Source organism: Triturus cristatus, chromosome 4_1, assembly GCF_964204655.1.
Source record: "Triturus cristatus chromosome 4_1, aTriCri1.1, whole genome shotgun sequence".
Taxonomy (NCBI): Eukaryota; Metazoa; Chordata; class Amphibia; order Caudata; family Salamandridae; genus Triturus; species Triturus cristatus.
In genome coordinates, this window is record NC_140585.1 from 236,037,317 (window position 1) to 236,050,335 (window position 13,019).

At 49.0% G+C, this 13,019-nt stretch overlaps 1 protein-coding gene across 1 annotated transcript in view; it reads right to left on the bottom strand.

Moving 5' to 3' along the window:
- The window catches only part of SYN3 (synapsin III), a 1,380,627-nt gene that overhangs the window by 800,633 nt on the left and 566,975 nt on the right, over positions 1-13,019 (bottom strand). The window contains exon 5 of the mRNA XM_085651961.1: positions 7,902-8,058. Coding sequence (XP_085508087.1) covers positions 7,902-8,058 — 157 coding nt within the window. The remainder of the gene's footprint in view (positions 1-7,901; positions 8,059-13,019) is intronic.

A 13,019-nucleotide genomic window follows, 5' to 3' on the forward strand; every position in this document is an offset into this window, starting at 1 on the left:
GAAGTGATATGTATTCAAATGACACCGAGATGGGAGGTCCCACCTGTCTTTTACTACCCCAGCACAGAGTACCAGAGCCCACGTCCCTTGCTTGCTTTAGGACCTATTTCACCTTTGCTTTGCCACTGTGTGCAGTTCTTTGATGCAAACGTGTTGGCTTCCTCTGCACATGCCTGCTTCCTTCTCACACCAGGCAGCGCAGCCTCTTTCTTCCAGGGCACATCTCCGCCAAAGGCTTCTTCAGAATCTAGTCCTAGTTTTCACCTAGAGGGGACTGGTAAACACCAGGTACTCTTCCTGAAAACCCTGAAAGCCTTTGTGTGAGCCGCAGCACAGCGTTCCCTGAAGTTCAAAGTACAACAAGGGGTTACATAGGGACAGAAGTTATCCCCCTTTGTGGGCAAGCCACACCAGACTCTTCCCATTAATCAAGGAGGAAAAGGTAGACCCTGTGATTGAAATAGGAGCTATAAAGTGCTTCCCATCATACGAGGAGTGCCGGTAAAGGAGGAAGGCAGTAAATACGGCTCTGCATAGGTATGCGGTCCATGAAGAGGGAGAGGTGATCCACTTTGAAACCATCGAAAGGCTGATGTGGCCTCTACAGTGGAAGCTGTAATGTCTAATCTATCACATGAATTTAATATCCGTTCTCAATAATTGCTCGACTCGTCACGCCACTTGAGTACTTTGCAGTGTAGTGAGCACCTGCTGAGCTCGCCATGTCAGTTCTTTCTCTTACGCAGCCTCAGCAGATGGTTGCCCGGCCGGACCTGAGGAGCGACTTCGCGCCTGCACCAGGTCCCGAGCCATCTTTCAATGGCAAGGCAACGTTTGTCCACCCAGTCAGATCAACCCTTTTCTAATGATGACGCTTCACAAATGAAGAAGGCAACAGCCCTGCAATCCATCAAACCCTAGCATAGACCTGAAACTGACACTTTACTTAATTAATTTGGCTTTTACAACAAATGTTGAGGGCATTTCTAAAAAACCCGGCTATAAAATAACGTTAATGTAAATTGAAGCATCCACAAATATGCTTCAGAAAGACAAAAACCTTGTAGTTAGAGGCTAAATTTATAATAGTTTGGACAAATAAAAAGTGCTTATGGATCCGCAATGACTGGTGGTGTTCTGATTCTACTTCGAAATCAAGTTCAAGTTCAAGAAAACTTTATTTCGGAATAAATCCATAAAAGTGCATAAAATCAATATAAAACATTTAGCAACAATAGATAAAATGTTTAAAAATAATGCATCCACACAGCTAATACATACTAATTACATACATAAATCAGATGACATTTTTAAATATTTTTTCCGTTTGTACTTCGAAATAGCTTAGGGGTTAGTTTGCGAGGTACATTACGGCCTGTCTGGTGGGAACCTTCTTAATCAACCATAACCATTTCATTAGCGTCTTGCGGATATGTTGAGCCACAAGCAGTGATGTCACCCTCCACCCCCCCATCTCCTGCTCTCTGTAAACAGGTGGACAGCAGCATTCTTGGCCACCACCTATCACCTGGGAAGATGTTTATGAAGGTTTCAAAGCAGTGGTCCGGGTGACATGGCAAAGATGCGTTCATAGAAGGAATCCTGATTCAGAGAAGGTTCATCACTGTGATGGTCTACTAAAGACCATCACTTCTGAGACGTCTTGAAAGGCATATCGCTAGCTCCATGACATGTGTGATATTCAAAGACATGTTAAATGGGCCCTTTTAGTTCTGCGATCAAAACTGTAGCCATCAGGGGATTTCTAAGTCCTGAGACAGCTGGAGACACACAACTCACGGGCTCAAGATTGTTGCCAATTGGGCAAGATGTGATCACTGGAAACTACAGAGACTACACCCTTAGAAAGTCTTACAAGTATTCAGAGCTATTATATTAATTACTATTGAATCTGTTGACTGGCATCGGAGAGCGCACTGCTCAATCTTGAATGGGTAATCACCTCTACTTCGGATAGGAAAACATTGATTTCCCTAAATACTTTGACAGGGTGTGTTCCTATTGCTTGTTTGCAACATGTGGTACACTACATAGTCTCCCTCTATTTTGCTGCCAAAAAAGCCACCTGTTCCCTGATCACCAAGAGTTCAGCTGCTGCTGAATCTCACTCTGAGTATCTGCATTCCTTGGATCCTCTGCTCTTGATAATGTTCACATTGTATATTTTACCTTGTTCCCTTCCACAAGTCGAATAATATCTTTGGATGCAGCTAGTTTCCGAGCAGAAAATCATCTTGACTGTGTGCATGTTAAACAAATACACATTTAATATTTTAACATCTTCACATGAGGCCGTATAAACAGCACCCTCAGTCTAGGTCCACTCTCACCCCGCAGCTCTGCTGTGCCGTCTCTTGCCTCCAGACCCTGACCTCCTCCTTGGGAGGTTCGAGGCTGCTGTCCACTCCTGCGCCTGCTTAAACTGGGACCAGACTACCTGCAACCACCGTAACCTCTCTCAGCCGTTTTTTCGCTTATTTTTTCCCTGTTGTGCCACTGTTATTGTGCCCATCTAATTCCACCACTGTTTTTATTTTCTCGTGACTGCCTGTTCCTTTCGCCTTTCGTCGCTGCTGCCCCTGCGGCTCCTTCCCCCCGGCATTCCCCCCAGGAATTCCCCCCCCCAGAATTCTCCCGCTCCTGCCTCCCAGCCTCTCCTCCCTCCCACCTCCCCTACTTAATGGTGGCCGCTGCGCAGTTGCGCAGCAGACAAGCGCAGCAGGCCCTCCGCTGGCGCGCCAAAGGCAAGCCCATCTGCGCCCGTCCGTGACCCGACCGTGGCAGCACCAGGAACCCTGGACCTCCCACAACCCATCGCTACGACACCACCACCCTCCTCACACTCCACCCTGGAAGACTTAGAGATTGCCAACAGGCCTTGCCGAACACGACCCATGGCCAGCTCTTCTGCCTCCACTGCCGCCAGACCCTCACCGCCACCCCGGCCTCCAACACCGGCGACGCCAGCACCGGCGACACCCTAAAATGCATCCTCCTCAAGGTACGCTCTGTACACAAACACGCCATGGAAATCTGGAACCTACTCGACTCTCTAGCGCCCGACATCGCCTTCTTCACAGAGACCTGGACCAACGCATCCTCCGCCCTCGCCATCAGCACTGCCATCTCAGACGGATGCAAGTTCCAGAGGAAAGACCGCCCCAACCACCCAGGAGGGGGCCTCGCCATCGCCCACAAGAGCACCCTCTGCCTCACTACCTCCAGCGAAACCTTCCCCTCCGCTGAACACCTGCACTTGCAGATACAGACCACCCTTAAAGCCACACTCCGATGAACCCTTGTCTACAGACCCCTCGGCCACTGAACACCCTTCGCCACCACCATCGCCTCAACAAACTACATACTCATTGGAGACCTGAACTTCCAACTCGACAACCCCAGCGACCCCACTATCCTTCGTGCAAACCTCACCAGCATCGTACTTAAACAACTCATCAACACACCGGCCCACAGAGCAGGACACACCCTCGACCCCATCTTCGCAGCAGGAAACAGCATCCAATTCAGCCACACAATGCTGCCGCCATGGACCGACCACCATCGCGTACACTTCGCCATCAACAAACCCAAGGCGCCCAAACCAGCCCCACGCCCTCCACGAAGGAACTGGAGCAAGGTTACCGACGAGCAACTTAACTCCACCCCCACCCAAGACAACCACACCTGACGCAAACAACGCAGCCAGAGAACTCCACACCTGGATCTTTGACTGCGCAGATGAGCTCGCCCTACTACGCAACGCCAACAGACAACACCCCAGGAAAGCCGCCTGGTTCACAATCGCTCTCCAAGAAGCCAGATGCAACTGCAGACGTCTGGAGAAGAACTGGAGGAACACCAAGACAACCGAAAACGACACCACCTACAAGGACGCCATGACGGACTACCACAACCAGATCAGAGCCACCAAGAGGTACTTCATCCACAACAAAATCTTGGCCAACTCCAAGGAACTTTTCAGTGTCATTCAAGAATTCACCAACCCATGCAGTGAAGCCACAGACATCACCCCATCCCAAGACCTCTGCGACAAGCTTGGAACCTATTTCCACCTCAAGATCAAAAACCTCTATGACAACTTCATCGACCATCCACCAGGCGCCAGAGATGGCCCCCCAAGCCCTAGAAACACCAGCCAGCCCACCATCTCCAACTGGACACCGATCACGGCCGAAGACACTGCATCGACCATAAAAAACATCCACTCGGGGGCCTCCACCGACCCCTGCCCCCCTCACATATACCACAGACCCGCGGCTGCCATTGCACCTGAACTACAACGCACCATCAACACTACCTTCAAAACAGGCACCTTCCCAGACGACTGGAAGCGCGCAGAAGTCAGACCTCTGCTCAAGAAGCCCACAGCTGACCCCACCGACCTCAAGAACTATCGGCCCATCTCGCTCCTCCCCTTCGCAGCCAAAGTTGCAGAGAAAAAAGTCAACAGGAAACTGACACGATTCATTGAAGAGAACGTCGCCCTTGACCCGTCCCAATCTGGATTCCGAAGCAACCACAGCACAGAGACCGCCCTACTATCCGCCACAGATGACATCTGCACCCTCCTGGACCAAGGCCACTCCGCAGCCCTCATCCTACTCGACCTATCAGCGGCCTGAGCCCCACCCTCTGCAACATCTACATGGCCACCCTAACCGCCATCGTCCAACATCACGGCCTCAACATCGTATCCTACGCCGACGACACCCAGCTCATCCTCTCCCTCACCAAAGACCCCACCACTGCCAAACTCATCTTCCAGAAAGGAATGCAAGACGTTGCAGTCTGGATGACCATCAGCTGCCTGAAGCTCAACACCGAGAAGACAGAAGTCCTCGTCCTCGGTACCCCCCCTTCTGCATGGGACAGCACCTGGTGGCTGACCACCCTCGGAAGTCCACCTACCCCCTCAGACCACGCCAAGAACCTCGGCATCGTACTCGACTCATCACTCACCATGAACCGACAGGTCAACGCCGTCACCTCCAGCTGCTTCAGCACCCTCAGCATCCTCCACAAGACCTTCAAGTGGATCCCCCCTGAGTCAAGGAAGGCAGTCACCCACGTTCTCATCACCAACAGACAGGACTATGGAAACGCACTCTACGCCGGCATCAACAAGTCCCTACTCCGCAAACTCCAGACAGTACAGAACACCGCCGCCAGACTTGTCCTCGGCATCCCCCGACACGAACACATCAGTCAATACCTACGAAGTCTCCACTGGCTCCCCGTGGAGAAAAGAGTCACTTTCAAAATCCTCATTCACGCCTACAAATGCCTACACAACAACGGACCCAAATACCTCAATGACAGAATCAACTTCCACGTACTCAAAAGAAACCTCCGATCTTCCAACCTCGCACTGGCCGAAACCCCACGCATCCACAGAGCCAGAGCAGGCGGAAGATCCATCTCTCACATTGCAGCCAAGACCTGGAACGAGCTACCAGCAGACATCAGACACGCCCCCTCCCTGAACACCTTCAGAAAGACCTGGCACTTTGGCTAAACACAACTGCGGACCCCCCACCCCCTCAGTGCCTTGAGATCCTCACGGGTGAGTAGCGTGCTTACAATTCCCTGATTGAAGGTACCACAGTATAACCACAAACATAGCTTCATTGGAGGACCGTCTTCGGTTTACCCTCGATAAACGAGTCTCCATTTCTAGGGCCCCAGCAGCACCACTTCATTGACGTCAGAGTGGTTCCCGGCACTTTGCCCTCATTTAGAAGCTAGTTCTATGTTTCTGGTCTCTTGACCATTCTGTGTTTTCAGAAGCTGGCACTTAAGTGAACCCCATGAGGTGAGCACCTACCACAGCTCTTTGTCACTCATAGCATGAACTTTGCTGTCATGGGTCCTCGAGGTCTCTATTCCCTTCAGTCTAAGCTCCATCTTCAATTCAACATTAATGTAAATATTCAGAAGAAAAAATGCTTATTGGGAAACTTTAAAGAACATTGTACAGAACAGCCTGAACTCTGCGGCAAGTAAAGCCCCAGTACAGAGTGCTCTGCATCTCCCCCTCACCGATAACCCACTTGTGTGGTGGTTATAGCTTCATGCTTCCTGGCAAGAATACCTCAGCACCGTTTCCTACAGCTCAGTCTACTCTATTGATGCCGCCTGTCTGTCAGTGTCAATATGAGTGCTCTACTCACATTGACTTTATGTTAACTCCTCCTCCTCCTCCATTAAACTTATGCAGCCTTGTCCTATGAAGGAACTTACATTGTCTGTTGGTTAAAGAAAATTGTGTTTGTAACATTCACACTCTCTTGGCAGCACAATATTCTGACTTATTATGTTTAAGTATAAGAAAGAGTAATGTTGTTGCAATCATTGGTCAACCTCCAGTGAAGATGACATGCCTAGATCTTCCTGCTATTCAAGGCTATTAGATTTTCAACCTATACGTTTTCCTGGCACCACCAATTAGTTAGAGAATGGTAACTTGGTACCCTCCTTAAGACTTCCACCTATGTTATTTAAAAAATGTATTTCTTCTTTTAATATCAAGCTTTTCATTTGAATTTGCTATTGCAAGCAGATGACATACATATCTGTTTGGAAGACTCTGCAGGCTTTCCACCGGGTAATTATTGCTAATCTATGAGAATGTGAAATGTAACTCGTGCATGGCAAGCGACCTCCTCAAGCAAAAACCCATTGGTCGGACGCTATACTCACGCCTTCTATTCAGATCGCGAGGCCAATCTTGCACAGTGGTCTGGTCTAATAATCTTATACTTTTTCTTTCCGTATTTCTTCCGAGCTTGTCTAAGACAACTTCTTCCTCTGATTTAGTGGGTAGATGTCTTGTAAGACCTATTTTCGAGAGATCTCTTTGAACACAGCTCTGGTAAGTTCTTTAATGGCAATACATGAGCTGATTCATCAAGCAGTTGACACTGTCGCCCACCTCGTTGTTTCCAAGACTGGCACCCAAGACAACGGCTGGTTTAATGGCCAATCGGTAGTACTGAGACGGTGATCTTACAAAGGTGACGTGACTTGGTGCAGGACTCTTCACCCGCCGGCTAGTCGTGGCTTTTAACAGTGAGCCACACTGTTCCATTTAAAGCCAAACCAACATTTCTTTTCTCTAAAACGCCCAATTCACGGCTCAGAAAAAGTCCTTTGCAATTATTTTCAGGGTGTCTAACAAAATCTGGAAACTTGTTATTAAAAGTTGTCAGTTGGGTGAGTTGATCTCTCTATCAGTGAGGCACCACGGATGGCCATTACCTTTCACATTGGCAGATACATTTGCTTCCTTCTCTCGTCGGTTGCCTTAAGGTCCCCCCAGAAAAAGAGTCCCACTGCCTTTGCATCTGAGTCTGAAGCTGACTTTGCTCAGCAAGGGGGAGGGTCTTAAATATTTGAACCACATCCTTGGTTGCATTATTGTGCATGATAAGCTCTGTTGATCCCACTTGGATGGTTAATGATGAAGATAGTTACGTCTCAGCTTCAGCACCACAGATGAAGATTAGGCAAGAGATTCAAAACTAAAAAAACAAAAGGAAATTTGCTTTTTTGCTCCTGCTAACTAACACAAAGAAGGTACGAGGTCAGAAGGACCAGAAGACGACATTAGCAAGATCTGAGGGGCTTTGGATCTGTGGTAAATAAACTAATAAATCCAAGGAGCCATTCCGACTGCCTAAGCATGAGACTTCTCAAACCCAACACAATACCAACATGCACGTTCAAATGATGCCCCTGTTCAATGTTCCCTGGTAAACAATACTGAATAGTCAAATTCTTCCACGTTCCCCACAGCTCTGGCTACCTCAATGCCATTCCCCAGATCCCAAGAAACTGCTAGGATTATAAAAGCCACCTACCACCCAGGGCTTGCTGCAGAAGTTGTAGATGGAGTACAGCGAGTTGACACTGGGGATGCCGCCATACTGCATCCCGATGACGAGGCTGCGAAAGTCTTCTCCCAGGGTCATGCTGTAGGCATGCTGTCTGATGAGCACAAAGTCTGGCTTGAAGGACCTGTCAAGTGGAGACAAGAGGAGAGCATATACATTTAGGAAGCACAGAAACACTCTACATTCTTTTCTGTTAATTTAGCTTTGTTGTATTTTGTGCCCATTTAGTTCTGCGCAGTACTTTGTGTGCCCAATTATTGTTGTCTCCTTTTCTGCACCTGTTGCCTTTTCCCGACATTTCCGTGCCCTGCTACCGCTTCCCGCCACCCATCGCCCCTCCCAGGACCTACTTAATCTCCCCGATCCATGGAAGGACCCTTCGTCTGCTGCCACTGCTGCTTTGCCTGCAACGCAGGACCACCCGTTTGCACAATAACCTTTGCCCCACACCCACCCAGAAGACCTCAAACACCCCGGAACTGCTCCAGTACATTCTGCCCAGCACCCGGTCCCTCCGCAAACTCGCCACAGAAATCTGGGACACCATCACCACTTTCACCCCCGACGTGATCTTCATCGTGAGACCTGGCTCAACCCCTCATCATCCCCATCATTACCACCACAACGCCCGACGGCTACAAGATGGTACATCAGGACCCAACCAACAAACACGGAGGAGGCATTGCCATCATCCACTAGGAAACCATGCGATGCACCATCACTGAAGATGACACCACACCAATCATGGAACACCTGAACCTCCAACTCCTAACCGACTCCAGGAAAACCATCAGAGGCATCCTTATCTACAGACCCCCGGGACCGCGACCTGCATTCTGCTTCGCCATCTCTGAATTCACCGTCCTCCTAGACTTCGACTCCAAGCACTATATCCTACCAGACGACCTCAACTTCAACCTTGATGACCCCCAACAATGCCAACTCCACCAATCTCATGGAAAGCATCGGCCCCACTCAACTGGTCACAGACCCCAAACACACAAGTTGGACCCGATCTTCACATCCAGTGACAGAGTCAAGTACAGCCATGTCACCGCACTCACCTGGACCGACCACACCATCGTCCATTTCACCATCACAGGTTCCCAGCATACCACCACCTAGACCTCTATCGCCTCTCACCTCAGCTGGAACAAAGTAACTGAGACCCAGTGGATGCATGACTTCAACACCATCCAGCCCAACTCAATGTCCAACCTGGAGTAGGCTGTCCAGAATTTCTCCGACTTGCTCACCAAATGTGCCGACAGAGTCACCCCCATGAAGCCAGCCAAAACCTGCAGAGCCTCATGACAAGCCAGCTGGTATACACCAGAACTCCAAACCATCAAGCGCAACTGCAAACGACTAGAGAAACAATGGTGCAACACCAAAGACCCCACAGACCGAACCACATTAAAATCCATCCTCAACAAGTACCACATGAACCACCAACACATCAAGGACACAAAAAGAGATGCCCTCACAGACCGCATTGAAACAAGTGCCAACTGCACAAACAAACTCTTCAACATAGTCAGGGAGTTCTCCTGCCTGTCAGCCACAGAGAACACACGTAACCCTTTCCAAGAACTCTGCAACACTCTGTTGGACTACTTCCACAGCAAGACAGTCAACATCTACAAGAACTTCGACCCCCAACACACCGACTTCGACATTAACAACCTCCGCCCTCCCACGGACGCCTCTCACTCGATCACTACATGGAATCAAATCACCACACAGACCACTACAGCTATCATGTCCTCCATCCACCTCCAGAGCAGCCACGGACCCCTGCCCCCACCGTTCGTTCAACTTTGGAACTAAAGAAATCAGCGCGGAACTCACCAACATCCTCAACACCTCCATCACCATGGCGGCCTTCCCTGACAGACAAAAACAGTCTGAGGTGAGATCCCTCCTGAAGAAACTCTGCCGACCCCAACAAACTCAAAAATTACCGCCCCATCTCGCTGCTTCCATAGCTCGCCAAAGTCCTCGAAATCCCACCCCCTGCCAAAAAACGACCCAACCCTAGTCCCTGTCCTGAGCCCTAAAGCTGACACCCCCACCCCTGAAAATTGCCCCCGAGCTCTAAAACCCAGTCCCAGCCCCTAAAACTACCCCGACCACCCCCGCCCTGAGCCCTAAGACCGACCCCAGCCACTAAAAACTACCCCCTAAACCTGGCCCCAGCCCCCCTTACCAGGTGTCCCGGAGCTTCCTCTCCCGATCCTTCCAGTTTGTCTCCCCGCCCATCCGCAGATCGAGACCACTGACTGCTCTAACCACGCATACGCATACGTTAAGACATAAGAGTGGATTAGGCAAGCATTGTTCCGCTTGCATAAAAATTACACACATGGCTCAGCCCATGTTGTAAAGGCCCTTTCCCATCTTCTCCTGCTTCCTCACCCTCCGTATGCTCCAAAAAATCTGATGGAACCCCATCAACACCAGAAAAACCATCACCCAGGCCCTTGTCACCAGCCGGCTTGACTACTGGAACACGCCTAATCCGGTATCAGCACCTAACTCCTCAAGAGACTCCAGACCATACAGAACGCAACAGCCAGACTCATCCTCAACCTCCCCAAATGTACCCACATCACCCTCCCCACCTCAACAACCTCCACTGGCTCCCCGTACAGAAGAAATGCCAGTTCAAGCCACTGACACGTCTACAGAGCTGTGCACGACCAGGGATCAACATACTCAACCACCGCGTGAACTTCCACCAACCCATCAGGAACCTGCGCTCCACCTCTCTGACCCTCGCACACCCCCCCCACATGTGCCGCAGCCGCCAAGGCCTGAAATTGCCTGCCCCTCCACCTATGAACATCACCCTCCCTGACGGATTTCAGAAGGGTACTCCAGACCTGGCTTTTTGGCTGAGACCAGCGAAACCTCAGCACCCGGATACCCTCAGGGTTGAAGAGCAGACCTTTATAAATATTGTATTGATCGATTGATTTGCAACATCGAAGCAAGCTCTACATTTTCATGGCATCATCCCCTTGGACTATAAAATAACTGTTCAGTTGGAATTTGTGTGTGTCACAAACCAAGAGATGTATCATCAAGAATACACAGGGTGTAAACGTGGTCTATTAGCACATGTATATCCCAATATCCAGCTTAGGCAAGACCTTCAAAGGGGAGGCAACCAAAAACCTCCTGAATGAGTGGAAGAGGCTCACGGTTGAATGGTAAATAAACACAGATCCAGGACTTGTGAGCATCTATGCTTTGGTAAAATAGGGACCCCACATCTCTACATGCAATTAAATGTCTAGGCCTGTGTTGCACTTGGCCCTTTCTGCAGGGCCATCCCCTAACCTTTTGCCTTCACCCTCCTGGTTTCTGACCCCGTTTTCGTTGGCTTTTAGGACTCTGCGCACTTAACCACTGCTAACCAGTGCTGAAGTGTGTGTGTTTTCTCCTTTAAACACAGTAGGCAGGCTTACACCTAATTGGCCTATTTATTTTACTTGTAAAGTAGCACTACACATGCCCAGGGGCTGTAAATTATATGCTACTAATGAGCCTGCAATATCAAAAGAACAGCGGTTCTTATTAGGAATGTGTACGAATAAATATTGCAAAACAAGCTCAACAGCAGAATACATTTGTACTGTTCCGGGATGCAAAAGGGAAAAATAGTCATACAATAGTTGTGTTGAAAATGATTGTATTTTCTTAAATAAAAGAGTGTGAGGTGCCAGTTGTCCCACATGAACAATGGAACAAAAAGGAACAATGAGGAACAATACATTTATACAGAGAGCACACAAAATAGGTTCAAATGTTTCCAAAAAGATAACAAATGACCACATAGAAAAATTATCAAATAAAGTCAAGTCCTTGTATTAATCAAGGGAATCGAGTAGCTGGTTCGTTGTATGCAACATGCTGTTGGTCCTGATGAAACGTCGTCGACACATACAATGATAAAGCTGTATCACGCATCGCAGCATTGCTACTTCGCTGAACAAATGCTGTGAGACACAACTTCGACACGTACCTCACATCGTCTTGGCTGTTCGAAGCATCCTTGGTGAGGGACTCCGCAACTCTTCGTAACCAGGATTTAAGGTACTCTTGTTCAACGGGCCTAACTGGGTCCTTGAAGCCGGCTCGCACTCCATCGCGGTCAGCCTGAACTTGTAACTTTGTCACAGTCGAGCGCAAGCAGATAGCGACAGTTGGCGCTTTGTGCTTTTTGGCTCTATTTTCACTTAAATCTTTAAAACTGCATGTCTCTGGTTCTACTGATTGGATTGTTGTCATTTTGGTCTTCATTTTTTTATTAAAATGTACTCTATTTTTCTAAGTTGGTGTGGGATTTTCTTTTGTTGTGTCTTAACTTTATAACTGCTTGGAATGCTGCATAAATACTTTACATATTACCACCAAATTAAGCAGGGGCGTAACACAGGCCCCCGCATTCCCCGCAGTGCGGAGGGGCCCCAAGCTGCAGGGGGCCCCCTCAGCACAGCACCACGGCCGAAAAGCTCCTGATTTAGCTGGGAGGGGGTCCCTGCATGTACCCTGTAGGGGAGCCCCCTCAAGTTTCGTTACGCCACTGAAATTAAGCCTGACTGCTCTGTGGAAAGCTACCACGGGTTAATTTGGGGTTTGCTTGTGCCTTCACCCTGACTAGGGTTGTGGTTCTGCTTGAGTAGAGTTTCACTCCCCTCAACCCGATTTCTTACAACCCTAAATAAGAAAAGGTATGGGATTTAACTGAACGAATGATGGGAAGTGGTGGCAGTTGTGAGCAAGTATGAAGTTTTTGCACAGGTGAAGACAAGTATTCCAATACTTCCTGTGGCTTGTAATGCCCCAGAGAGCCAGCCCCTCCCTCTGTTAAACCCCCAACCAGCCATGTAAGCCGCGTGCTTGGCTGAGCAGTAAAAACCATTAATTAGTTCGCCTGACCTTTGTATATTTCTTGCTCACTTTCATTATTTTGTCCCCTCCCCATCTTCCTTTGGTCTTTTTTTCTGTGCTAAACAGAATATTGAAGCTCACACGCCCATACTTGTGTCAATTGAATGTTGTTGTGTGCTTTTCATA